Source organism: Parasteatoda tepidariorum, chromosome 8 (genome assembly GCF_982258835.1).
Source record: "Parasteatoda tepidariorum strain Cologne lab strain chromosome 8, Ptep-v5.0, whole genome shotgun sequence".
Lineage (NCBI taxonomy): Eukaryota > Metazoa > Arthropoda > Arachnida > Araneae > Theridiidae > Parasteatoda > Parasteatoda tepidariorum.
Genome location: NC_141762.1, coordinates 745,069 through 759,543, shown reverse-complemented (window position 1 = coordinate 759,543; position 14,475 = coordinate 745,069). Strand labels below are relative to the sequence as shown.

General features: G+C 27.5%; 1 protein-coding gene across 2 annotated transcripts in view; it reads left to right on the top strand.

Annotated features, from left to right (window-relative positions):
- The first annotated feature begins 164 nt into the window (after positions 1 to 164).
- The window catches only part of Uggt (UDP-glucose-glycoprotein glucosyltransferase), a 90,266-nt gene continuing 75,955 nt past the window's right edge, over positions 165 to 14,475 (top strand). For both annotated transcript variants that reach the window (XM_087149348.1, XM_087149347.1), the window contains exons 1-6: positions 165 to 382; positions 2,052 to 2,197; positions 4,093 to 4,178; positions 5,228 to 5,358; positions 9,980 to 10,089; positions 11,169 to 11,340. In XM_087149348.1, the coding sequence (XP_087005474.1) occupies positions 2,055 to 2,197; positions 4,093 to 4,178; positions 5,228 to 5,358; positions 9,980 to 10,089; positions 11,169 to 11,340 (642 nt within the window). In that variant the 5' untranslated portion in view covers positions 165 to 382; positions 2,052 to 2,054. The remainder of the gene's footprint in view (positions 383 to 2,051; positions 2,198 to 4,092; positions 4,179 to 5,227; positions 5,359 to 9,979; positions 10,090 to 11,168; positions 11,341 to 14,475) is intronic.

The window sequence follows — 14,475 nt, the reverse complement described above, 5'->3', positions numbered from 1 at the left end:
AGTAAAAAAAAAAAAAAGGCTCTTCTTTGAGCTAATCTCAGTAATTTTTTTTTAAAAATGAAATAGTTGTAATCAAAATATATTTATTGCTCCAAATTTTAAAAAAAAGTTATTTTAAGCATGAAAAGCGTTATTTTGCTTCTTACAGTTAAATTTGTTTTGACACGTATCGAATGAAGAAGCTGAGTGATTTGGTTGTGTTTTCACTTTGGAAAGCCGCTTTGTTTATTATTTACATCTGCTCTGTCATGATATCAACTATTTATTTAACTTATTCTCTTAATTAATTAAGTTGTTATCGAATTTCATAAAGTATTATATTTGCCGTTATGGTCCAAATTAGTTTTACTTTTTATAATTAGTTGCCTGAGGAATAAAAAAAGTAAATTGGCCTTTTCCTTCTTACCTGATTATTTTTAATAAAACAATTTTTTTTAATGGAATGTACCAAAACAAAGGTCAAATATATATAATAGTGTTTTTACTTTTTCCAGCAGAAAAACAATTATGAAAGATATTGTTTATAAAATATTTTCTATGGATATTAGCATGTGCACAATAAAGTTAGCAAGCATACTACTATTGATTCCTAATTCAAACCTTAACTATTAACTTTGAGGCAATTTTATCGCTAGAAATTTAAGGATATTAGCTAGGAAATTGGAGGAAATATATGCTGTTGATGATAGAAAATTGTTGAATAACGTGTGACAGTAAATTTTCATTTATTAATTGTACAGTATTGATTTGTTAATTTTACCTTCAAGTGAGATTTAAAAAGCTAAAAATTTTAAATATTTCTTTATGAAAAAAAAAGAAAAATTAAAAAGTAATAATAAAATAATGGTTAGGGGTGGGTCCATGAAATTTTTTTTAAAAAAAATCAAATTTTTAAAAAATTATTATCAATTTTGTTGCCTTGAGATTTTATAGACTAAATTTTCCATTTACAATATTGTATAATAACTGAATTTAAAACCTAACATGAATTTAATAGCTCAATGTTTTTATTAAATAACTTAAAACACATCAATTTTTTTGACCTCAGTTAGTTTGGAATTATTATTGATATCTCTTGGACTGACAGGTTAACAGTTGCTGAATCAACATTAAATCAGCATACGTTCAATACAGGGTTCCCATGGGCCTTCCTTAAATACTGCTTAATTTTTATTTAGGAAAATAAGGGCCCTGAAAAGTACTTAATTTTTCAGTATCGCTATGCTTAATAAAAACTATATTTTCATTGTTAGAAAAAATATTTTTTTAAAAAGTCATTCTTTTTTCACTTAGAATGAGACCATGCATTGAGGGTAGAGCATTTTTGACTTTTCGTTTTTGGCATAAGTGAATATTTAGCATGATTGGCCCATAACTGAATATGTGATGCATGTCTAGCAGCAAAATATAAAAACTTGTTTTAATAATTTTTTCCAATGTTTTTTTTTCTCCAAATTTCTTTATTTATTACTCTTTTTTTAATTTATGAAAAAAATTTGCAAATCGTAATTTCTACACTTAAATTTACTATTCAATTTCAATTAAATTATTAAAAATAGAATATGAATAAGTTTCATAGATGTTAACATTTAGCAATCTAAAAATATTATTAAAAAAAACACAACCCCAGTTTGCAAAGATTGCCTGGTCGGACTTTGGCGAACCATGTTAATTAATACAATTATATCAGTATACTTACAATATTATAATAAAAAAATCTTATTTTTTTATTTATTGTCTTTTTTTAAGAAAGGTAATTAATTGTCTCTATCGCTGGTGGTATAATCGAGGATGAACAATTATACTATTTTTAAGGTCTTTAATTTTTCGAAAAAGTCCTTAATTTTTCAAAGAAAAAAGTTCTTAATTTTTGCTTTGATTAAAGAGTGGGAACCCTGTAACATTAATGCTGATTCAAAGTTGATTAACACTTTGAAGCGAATAAAACATTTATTACCTTAACTGATTTTTTTTGTTGAAAAAATTGACCAAAGATTTAATGTTTTTTTTTTTTTTCATATTTAAAATCTAATATTTTGCTTTTATTTTAGGTTATGATGTTGAATCAAGTTCGATGGAAACCTATTTATTTTCTAATAGTACTTATCTTACCCACAATTGCTCAAAACCTCCACAAATCTGTGTCTGTTGTACTAGATTCAAAATGGATCTACACATCTTTACATTTAGAAGCTAGGTATGTTTATTATACAATGCTACATATGTTGAAAACAATTATAAAATTGAAATGAGGTGTAAGATATTTACGAATTTTAAATTTTGTGCTTTGATATGATAATTTGAATCTGAGCAGATCGAAGAAAACCTGACGTAGTGAAAGTTCGACTTACTGTTAGTTTTCATTTTAGAATGTATATTAAATTTGGATATTATAATTAATATATAGATTCTTTTTTTTTTCAATAATGAGTTTTTTTTATTTCAGAACAAAGAAAGTTTCAGAAAAATGAACAAGGTTATAAAATTTTCAACCTTACTTTTAATTGAATTTCACATTTTTGTAAAACCAACATTTTTTGTTGAAATCGAATTAATTAGAGAAATTGAGATCAAATTAAAAATAAAGGGGTCAGAATGAGAAAAAAAAAGAAGTTATTTTAATATTAGAGTTCTTGCACTTGGAGTTATCTGGAATTGAAATAATTGCTTATTAAAATTATTTTTAGAGCTTAAAATTAATGGTGATTCGTTGCTTTGGAGCCACTAAAATCTGAACAAGCCGACTATGAAATAATGTTCACTGTTCAGTCAATCATCATATTTATAATTTTTAACATTACTCTTTTCCTGTACTTTTTTTTTGTCACTTTAATATTTTTTTTTTCAATAGGATTGCTCGTATATTTCATCATTTGTATTCCCTCATTTGCATTCTTTCATTAGTTTATGAAGATGTGAAAATTGTTTTTGTCTTGTTAATTACTTTAGTTTTATAAATTTTTATGAATTTTATCAATTTCTTTAATATCTATTAGAGATTTGCGAACAAACGTATGAAAGTGCATATGGACTATTAAAAGTTTTTAGATGGATTCTGTTATCCTGGATTCTATCCTTAAGTTGAATTCTATTTAGTCACTAATCCCTTACACCAGACTTCTTCAAATTTTATTGATGCCTGTGCTTGTTTCTGTTGTGATGTTATCCAATAATCTTCTTCTTTGAACCTCTTCATCACGAATATCGCAGACTAATTGATCTCGTAATCGTCCTGACAAGGTTACTCCGAAATTACAATCTTTGGCAAGCTTCCTTAATTTGGTAGCATAAGCACTCACAGATTCTGATTTTGACTGAAATCTTTATGAATCTTAAAATGCTGAAATATTTCTGAAGATTAAGGACAAAAATGTTCTTTCAAAAGCCTAATCAAATCCTGAAATTTAAATGCTGTAACTTCTTTTGGCGAAACTAAAGTTCAAATTATAGACAATATTATAATTCCACAAACAGCTAAAAGAGTCGCACGCTTTCTATTAGTAACGCTTTCTATTAGTATGAACATCTATTAGTAACATATTGATATACTCTCTGGATTGGTGAGGCAGCTCAGGCTGTCATTATTGATTCCTTAATAATGACAGAAGGTCAGCTGATATTACAACAATTTTAGTGCATAAGAGTAATTTGTTTTAAGGACACCAGTTAAAATGTTAAAAAAAGCTGGTACATTTCATGATTTTATTTTTAAAACTATACTTGCTGTTGTGGTCTTTTTCAAATCAGTGATTTCTGCATCAAAAGTATTTTAGAATTCTTTCAAAAATAAATAAACAAAAAACAAAATGCTATATTATTTGACATTAATATTGTAATTAAGTTTGTTATCTTAAAAAAAAAAAAAATTGGTCGGCAGTAACATAAATAGCCATTGTCTAAAAGCAATATATAAAGTTTTTTCTTTTTTTTACCAGAATCTAATGTAACCATAAGGAATGTAAACAGCATTGTTTTTGTCCTGATGTTTCTTGTTTCATTTATAACTTTTTTCAGTAAACTCTGTGCTTCTGAAAATATTTTAATACTGTTATTAAATTTCATAAGTATCTATAAAATTGATTTATTTTTCAGTGAATTCCTAGCTGAAGAAAAACCTGAGTTGTTTTGGAGATTTGTAGATGATTGTTCCAAATTAGAAAACAACTTTTTTCAAACAAGTAAGTTGTTTGTAAAATTAGATGCTTGTTTTAATTTATTTTTATTATTTTCTTTAATGTTTGTTGCGAAATTACTATTTGCATCATATTATAATGAAGCCTCCTAATGTAATGACATATAATTTTACATACTCTTAAGTAAAAAATTGCTGTTAAGGTCTGGTTTCTTAGGACAAGCGCCTTATCTGAGCGTCAGCGGGACGTCAACGTCCCGCTGACGCCAACAAAATACTGGTTTGTTAGCTCAAGGCCTGGTTTCTTAGAACTAGCGCCTTATCTGGGCGTCAGCGGAAAGTTGACGTAGAGCTGACGCTAAAAAAATACTTTTTTGTTAGCTCAGCGTGAGCAGTCGGTCCAACGCAGACTTTATCTCTCATTGCGCATGCGTTAATAACGTAAACAAATATTTATTTTGAATTTGTATTGATCTTGTTATTTTCGACCAGTGTTTTAGAAAACAAATAATGACTTTGTCCAAGAAAAAACACATTATAGCTGAGTTAAATGAAGAGTGCTATGTTTAATGAAGAAGCTATGTTTAATGTCAAAATCAAAATCTTGGCTGATTTCAATGTGGTGTTGGATGTTGTCCGCCATTGCTTCTGTGGTTAACGTCACGTTGTAATCCAACTGCAGTTGAGTTGGACGGCAATTGTAGTTCAAGATGAGCGTCCGATGACGTATACTATCAAACTCACAAATGGACCGATCACAGGTTAGCGCTGATTTCCAGCTGACGGCGTCCTGTCCTAAGAAACCAGGCCTTTAGTAATGTAACTTATAAAAAGTAAAGTCTGCTTTATTGTAAAAAAAAAAGAAAAAGCTTTTTTCTAGAGAGACTCGACATTGTATAATGTGTAAAAATAACACAAGAGGTAACTAAAAATATTTTTGTGAAGTAGTGTAGGTATTCTTTAGGTGATGTGTTTACGCAAGTTTTTGATATTCTACAAAATGCCAAATATCTACTGATTTTATAAGAAAATGATGTTTATACAAATGCATGTTTAAAATATTTTATTAAAAACATTTGATATTTATCTTTGTAGAATCACATAAATTACAATATGATGCTATTACCGATATTGCAAGTAACTACTTATCCAGTACAAAAATTGCTTTACTGAAGTTTGCATTAGCTTTGCGTGCCTATTCTCCAATTGTTGAAATGTTCCACCAAGTAAGCATATTATTTTATCCTTCTCTTTGTGCAAATATCTTACTTAAATTTTTTTCTTCTCTATCTTGAAAGCTATTTTGCTTTTTTGAATATGCTTTTGTTATTAACAATTTTTTAAAGTATGATATTTATGTTTAAACCTTTATAAGAGATTATTATAATGGTTTCGAATAAAAGATGTAAAAACACAATTCAGTGAAACCTCGATGGATCGTTTCTCGGGAGAAAGAGAGATTATTTGTTGTGAATGATAGATACGGTAAATCAACTAAATATTGGCTTGAAAATTGAAAGAAAAGTAGTAAGGAAGTAACTGTAGTAGGACTGTAAATTAATAAACTTAAAATAAGTATAAAAGGCTGTTGCAGAAATGCTTTACTTTACTTTATAATTAGTATAATTGTATCAGTTTTTAGGCCAGAGCTATAATTTTTGTAAGAATATTTTAACTGAAGTGTATTATATTCATTAATTTTCATTCTCTTAGTTAATTTGTTTTACCTGATGTTTTTTCTCTATCTTGAAAATTAATTGTTCTCTTTAATATTTTTTTTTATTAAACCATTTTTTTAAGTGTGATATAAAATTCATAGGAGATAATTATCATTTCATACAAGCTGTGAAAAACAATCTTAGTATATCCGTCTTTGTAAATAAAATGGGCATTTCAAGGTTATATAATTTTCTCACTGTCTACATTTTTCTCCTCTCCGTTACCATGGTATCCGCAAATCCTACTTTTTCCTTATGTCAGTACGTTTCAGTACGAAGTTGGGAAAAGAATTTAATACTTTATTAAGTTGGCTATAGCTTGAAAGCTGATACTTGCATGTTACGGCAATATACTTGCATCATGGTTATATTTAATGATTTTATAAGACGAGCTTTATAAATATTTTAACATAATTATTTTGTGGTTAATAACTAATAATAGCAGAATGGTGTATAATAAAGGAAAACAAGAGAGCAAACTACAATAATCAAAGAAACTATAGATACTACTTAATTGCTGTGGTGGAAAAAAGTAGCCTGTCACATCGTTGCCAAGGTGAAGAAGGTAGAAACTGTGACCTTGAGATGCTAGGATCATAGTGTCACAACCTTGGCGAACAAAGAACATGGGGCGAGCTCAAATGATCAGAAAGTCGGGTCCACAATCGTGGTTGCCCGGAGAAAAGTGTTGAATCAAGAAGACTCCTTAATTCTGCTTTTAACATGTAAAGTCTATGACGGGCTTGTCATACTTTGAATCAATTTTTCTTGTTTAAGAATCGGAGTGATTAATTAAAAAAAAAAATACTAATAATTTTTTCAATCTTTCCTATCCACGAAAATGTAGGTCAATTTTTTTTTTTTATCTTTATTACTTTTTGTAATATAGCCTTTATGGGCTGTCGCGCCGCTGAGTTTAGTTTAATATAGCCTTTGAAACACAAGTCACTTTCTACCTTTGAGTTAGGGAGGAAGGCAACTTCCACCCCCAAGTTCATTCTCCAAGAGACGATTGCATCTAATCTTCTCGGTAGGTGGTCTTGCTCCCTCCCCTGTTCAACTCTTTTTGAAAATCTTTTTCTCTCTCTGTCCTTTTGAAGAACTGATATGGGGAGCTTTTATAAGCTTGTAATTTATTATGGAAATTATATTCGCTGATAATTCGTTCATTCTACATAAATTTTTTTTATTTAGTAGTAATAATTTTTCTTGTTTTTATTCATTTTGAGAGTGGAATTTATTTTTTAAATACATTATTGCCCCTTTTTTTTAAAACTTTTTTCCTTGTTTTTTAAAGATGTTTCAGAATTAAAAAATTTAGCTTCTGAATAAAGTGAGATTAATTAAAATCGGGACAGTGACGTAAAGATCTTCCAATATTCTAGAAAGCATCACAAAACTGCAGTTTTCCTTTTTAAAATATATATATATATATATATATATCATACACTCATTTGTAGGTTTAAAAAAACATTTACATTATAAAAATTTAAAAGGTTGCAAGTTTTCCATTCCATAAATAGTTTTAATTACTCCAATAGCTGGGATAGTTTTTTCCACGGTAAGGAAAAAAAATAGCTAGTACACAAGAGCACACATCATCCAAACATCAACAAGCACTTAGCCCTATGTTTAGGGCTTTAATGTACATACACAAGAACACTAAGTATTATGAAATTTTTATTTAAATCAGTAAATGAAGAAAAATATGAAAATATAAGCATGTATTGTAAAATTCTTAAAGTAAAAGAACATTAGTGGACATAATTAATATTCACAAGAGAAAAATACAAACGGTTTCAAAATATAATGAACCGCTGCTTAGGAACGCAACACTGAAAATATTGAAACCGGTTTGATTGCCAGATGAAATAGAAAGAATGAGAAATGTGATTATTATAAACACCACGAAATTTCATCACGATAAATTAAAAAATAAAAATAATTTTTAATATTTAGAGTTAAGCTTCTCTTTGTTACTTGAGACAGTCAAACTGGTTTTGATGTTTTCAGACCTGGTTCCTTAGTTGATTCACTAGATTTTGAAACTATTAGTCTCTTTTTATTGCTTTAACATTAATCTGTAATTCCTAATTAATACACTTTTTAAAACTTTTTTTCGCAATATTCTAAAAATATATATTAAAACTAGTAAATATGCAATATCTTATGTATTTAATAACGAGAAATTTTTTGAATTCATATTAAAAGTGTGTAATGTAATTTTTATTCACAATTTTTTGCTCTTTTATATTGATAGAACAAAGTATGTAATCAATGTGTTATTTTAATTTCTCTTCCCTGACCCTCTTTTGCCATTCATGGAGAAGAGTTTTCTGAGTAGAAATTTCTGCACTGTGAACTTTAATTAGTGTAGTTCTAGTTAATTAAAATCCGCATTAGCATTACATGGAGAGGAAAAACACGAAAACCTCCCAGGGTTAGTGATAAAATTTTGTAAAGTAGACTTGTCTCAATCTGTTATGTTGTAAATTTTAATGAAAATCACTAAATGCCTTTTCTTTCAAAAATTGCGGTATCGTACTTTTTTATAAATTAATTTCGATTATTTTGATAAATCTTTATATTAATTACAGTGAGCAGCTTCACAAATCTATGTATTAAAATGTAAAATAACATTGTTTTTAATGATCCATCAAAATGATCTGTTAGAAAAATAAATTTAAACTGCCACTTCAGCTTATTAGTCGAAAATGTTATAATTTATTTTTACAATTGGTACAATCTTTTAAAAAATTGAAAAAAATTAATTAAACTTAAAAAAAAAGGTTATGAAAAATATATGTATTTCAATTGTAATTGAAAGAAACAAATTAAAAAAGTAATAAAAAAATAAAATCTTTAACTCAAAGCTTTACTTTAACATAAAAAGTTTTACAAATTAGCAAATCAATTTAAAAGAAAAAATTAACAAACTTTACTTGATTTACAGAGAAAATATAAATTTATTTTTAATGTAGTTACTTTATATGAATTACTTTCATATGACTACGTAGTAAAATTTTATAAATTTAAATACTCTGGTTATTATTAGTTCTCTAAATAATCAAATCAAAATAATAAATAATTCAAGATATAATTAGAAAAAGTGCATGTTAAATAAAATAAAACCATTTTGAAAATAAATAGAGCCGTTTCAGAGTTAAAAATTTTTTTTTAAAAAGTTTTTCTTAGAAGGAGAAAAAGCATAATGTAGAGTGAGTCTCTTCTGATATCTTTTGAAAGCTAGTTGACCCCCACAGGTTGCAATTCCCCCTTTTCTGTGACAGTAGCTAGTCGATTAGTTTCGGATTACTTAACACTCCAGGAAGTACACGCTCCGCCACCAAAAATGTAGGGGAGACAGTGGAACAGGTTTTGGAGGTGCTATATATTTCGTCCCTATTCGGGACGAACTCTTACTGAAGGTTAGAAAGGAAATGGAAAGGCCTTTTCAGGTATTCTTTGGCCAAGGTCACAACATTAGTTCTGTTATTAAGGCTATCATTTTTGTAATTCTAATTTATTTCATACATTGAATTAAAGTAAAAATAATGCTTATAAATAAGTAATCTTGAAAGATTTTCTTTTTAAAAATTGCAAACTTTAAAGCTGGTTTATGTAAAAACTTATTGCTACACATTTTTAGGCTTATCTTTTACAATAAAAAAATAAAAGTGTTATGAACCCTAAACACATTCACATTGTGATTAGTACTATGCTAGTAAAACATTTATTTTTGTTCTGTTTGCACCAAAATTAAACTCCACTGGTTCAAAAGATATGTAAGAATTTGCTTGTTGCAAAAAAGATTTTTCTATTTGTGTTCAGAACTTAAGTCTTTTTTCTAACAAGTAAATGTATAGAAATTCCAATATTAGTATTTTTATCACATTAAAAAATTCATCTTTTCGAAATTTCTGATTGATGATGGATTTGTGTTTTATTAACTATGCCTTGTAAATAACCTTTGCAACGAGGGGCCTCTATTTATGCAATTATCTATTTCTTGCCTTATGATCTGCTTTTGCTGGTAATTTGCATATATTTTAAAATATTTTTATGTAGGCAGAATGTACATTGCAGTTTTTACTTATTTAATTTTTTAAAATGTTTTCTTTTACTGCAGATAGCTTATGATCAAACATTCCCTTCAAATTGCGAGGCTATTGTCGATGTAGCAGGCGAACACACATGTGATGTTGCTCATTTGAAATCATTGCTTGATTCATCTAACAGGTAAACAAATATTTTGTTTAAATGATAGTAGATATTTTTGTTTGTTTCATTTTTAATGACACTTATATCATTCTTGTCAATGTATTGTAATTCTAAGAATGTAGTTTATTGAATGTAGCCTTCTTATGGAATTTATGTTTCATCTTGAAATCATATATTTTATGATGTTTAGAGTAAAAGATAAGAAAAAAAACATTTGATATTTTTCTATCCTGTTAAGTAAAGTAAGTAAGTATCGTGTTAAGTACAATGTTAAGTAAATTAAAGTGCTTATCATGTACTAAAGTTGAGTTGATCAGATATGTTTATTTATACATTACTTCCTTGAACTCAGAAGCATGTAATGTGGGTCGAAAAAGTTTTTTTTTGAGTCAGATAAATCAAGATGTATTCCAGATTTGGTTGTTACTTGGACTGAAAAGAATAAAAATATAAATTTCGAATAAATACATATACATGTGTCCCACACATTGATAATAAGTAGGTTGATATTAAAATTTCATTTTAAGTTTTAGTTTATTTGAGTCTGAAAACTTCTTAAAACTATTCAGCATTATCTCATTTCTTAATCTTTTTCATCTGTGAGTTTTGTATGTGCTGTTAGTTATTGTAAGTTTATAAATTTCTCAGAAAATGAATGGAAATGAATGAAAAAAAAAAACTTCTCAATTGTTTTGCACGAGAAATAAATAAATGAAATATTGGATTTAGTTTATAGGAATGCAATTCATACAATTTCAGTTAATTTTTCAGGTATTATGTTAATTTCATATGTAGTTTATCTTAAAATGTGCTGCAAAAATTTCTTATAAAATTTTTAAAGAAAACAGATGAAAAGTTAATGCTTTACAAATAGCATTTTTATTCTTAGAACACATTTTAAGACCAAATGTGTATAAAATGACATAATATCTGGAAACTGAGAATATATCAACTCTATTTCTATAAGTTACACCTAATATATTTTTTTTTTCTGTTCTGTATTGATCCTTTAAAAAATCATTTCCCTTTAAAATTATTTTATTTGGGACCATGTTAAATAATCCCATTTAAAGGCTTTTTGATCTTATTTGTTACAGGAATGCTTCGTCTCTGTATGAGGTTGATCATGTCTACCCATTTTCATCATCCACTGCCTCAGCAATCCTCTATGGACAGATAGGATCTACTAGTTTTAACACACTGAACAGAATATTGAAAAGCTATGCTGATCAAAATAAAATATCATATGCTGTGCGGCACTTTGTACTTGTGAGTACAATTAGTATTATTTTATTTATTTCTTAAAAGCATATGCTGAGTATTTTTATATCTTTTTCATTTATCTTAGAATATTTATTTATCTTTTCTTTAATTATTTAATTTTAACTTTCAAACTTCTGAAAATTAGAATTTAAAGAAAACTTTTTGTTCACATTGTTTTAAAACTTAAATTAGCTTCCAGTATTACGCAAAAAGTTTTTTGATCTGCCTTGTTTATTCCTAATTGTCTGAAACTGAGGAAAATCAAATCAAATTTATCCAACAATTCTATAAGAAAGCATTTTTTTTTAAAAAAAATTGATGTCTTATTTATTTAATTCAAAAGTTTTGTGTTTTAATAATATATGGGTATTATTGGACTATTAGTTGTTGTGTGTATAACTCTGACTCTGGGAATTTTAAAATTAAGGACTCCCTCATGTGTTAAATGTAAAGGAAGACAAAGCAAATTAAGAAAATAACAATAAGTTTTATTTACTACATGTAAGCTACAAGTATATAGAACTCATAAAATAAGTTTATATATATATATATCTTTATTTCAAGTTATTAACAGAATTTTTTAGATTTTGATCATGCGTGCAAAATGTCATAGCATCGCTTTCTTTTCTTTAAATTTTAACTCTGAAGAAAATTTAAATACAGAAGTTCTCTGCTATATTTTACAAAAGTGTTTTTATTTGAATATTGTCTGTGCTTATGTTGAACTCCTGTAAAAAAGTAAAAAGTCCTGTAAAAAAGAATCCTAAGTTAAATTTTAGCTAAGTTATATAAAGTAAAAAAAATGTACATAGATGATTTTTCGTTGTAATCAAGCAACCTAAACTCCTTAAAAATTGTAAATAATAATAAGAAAATAAAGTCTTATTGAGTTTTATGAAAATGAAGCAACCTTGATGTCAGCCCTACTTAATGGAGTTGTAAACAAATGTTCCTCTTATAGAAATAAAGCAATTCAAAACCAGAGGCAGTTTCAGTGTGAAATTTCTACAATTTAATATAATGGTTTTTTTAGTCAATACCATTAATTATAGCCTTATGTAAAATAAATATGCATTGCAAAGACTCTTATATTGATTTGTCTCATATCACCTTATTCATAAATTTATATTATGTATTATATTTGTTTCGCTCTTTTTTTTTTTTTTTTTTGATTTTATGAAAGTTCATTTCTGACAAGCATAATTGCTCTACTTTAGAGCAATGTGCCTATTTAAATAAAAAAGGTTTGATCAACTGCTCTTAAGACTTTGGATAACTATGAACAGGTCAATGAATCTTAAAGTAATTAAGTTAATTCATTAAGATAGATAAAGTTCCAAAGGGGAACAAAAGACACTACATTAATTTAAAGAATGAAGTAAGATAGATAAAATTTCATAAGGCTCTCAATAAAATAAGAGAGGTTTGAACAATTGGTCACCTGAAGTGACTGGGACTCTTAATTATTATTAATTTAAAGCTTTAATGAATTATTATTAATTTAAATTATTATTAATTTAAATTATTATTAATTTAAATTATTATTAATTTAAATTATTATTAATTTAAATTATTATTAATTTAAATTATTAATTTAAATTATTATTAATTTAAATTATTATTAATTTAAATCATTATTAATTTAAAGCTCAATCAAATAATAGCTCTATCAAATAATAGCCCTTTCATATTATATTGCTTATGATAAAAAAGATCTATTTATACATGGTGCATAGTGTTTTTAAAAAGTGCTTAAAGGTGCTTATTTTGGCTTTTTAAAGGTCTTTAAAAGTGATTTTTTCATTGGATGTTTTTAAAAAGTGCTTAATTTTCCCTTTTCAAAAATGAGAATCTTTTCTTAACCATGTCAATTTTCTCCACGTATTATGCAAAAGGGTGCTTTCCCCATTGTTCTAGACGGTGTTTTCACGATTCATTCAACCACAAACTATTTCAACTTACCTTTGGTCCATAACTTATGAAGGCACCAATCATTTCACAGATTTGATTAAACACTTGCGAGTCCGCATGTGCGTTTAGTAAGCTGGGTTCGGTGAGATTATTGCACTCTCGTGTACAACTCTGCTGCATTTTGCAAGATAATTCACAATTTCAAGCTTCATTTTCCACCCTCTGAAATCAAACTGAAAAATCTCTTGATCATTTTTTTAATGGCTAATATAATCAAGAAAGGAGTTCTTTGTCAAAAACTAGTTATTTTGTTATCATGATCATGTAAAGTCTTTGAAAATTATTTTACTTAGACCTTATGAGACTTAGGAGAAATACATGTTTGAAGTACTACAGTAAGCTCTTCCAGTCTAGGCTCTCAAAACCGTACTTTGAAGTTTCTGGGATCATGGAGCAGTAACCAAAGACTCAAGCGTGGTATTCCCCTTGGACAAGTTGTCTCTGGTAACCTTATTGCCAGTTCTGTAGAACATTACAGACTATCACAGATTATCGACCTTTCTGAGGGTCTTGAAGGGGTTCTCTTTCATGTTGACCTTCCTGTCCGAGTTAACAAACATATCGATTTGGCGTGCTACATGAAACAGCTAGCACTTGAAAGAATTAATAATGTCCCCATGGACGCTGTTCAGTTGTATACAGATGGCAGTAGATTTGATAGCAGGGTTCGTACAGACTCCTTATACTCCTTGGAAATAAAAAAAGTCCCCAAGGAATACTTGGAACTACTTGGATTTCCAAATTAGTCCTTAGAAACTCCTTAAATTATTGCGTTTCGTAGATGAACTAAGTCCGCTGATGAATTTGCTGTCCAAGTAGGGAAACTAAATGATGACTTAGCTGCCAAAATCTAATAGTTTAAAAAAAACTTAATAAGAAGAAAAAATTGAGTTGCAAGAGTTAGAAGAAAAAAATAACAGCAAATAATTTTAATTTTACATGTTACAAGCAAACTTAATAATTTACTGTGATTTTTTTAAAATTTTTTATTTTCTTGTATGAAATACCTTAGATTTTTTTGTGTATTCAAGTTTAAAAATATAAGATTCTTAGGTTTTTATGTTAATCTTAAACATCTGTACTTTAATAAGATTTATTACAATATTTGAAACTGAAAAATGTATTTATGTGTAAAAGTGATAACTTTATTTATTTTTCTTGATAAAGTTT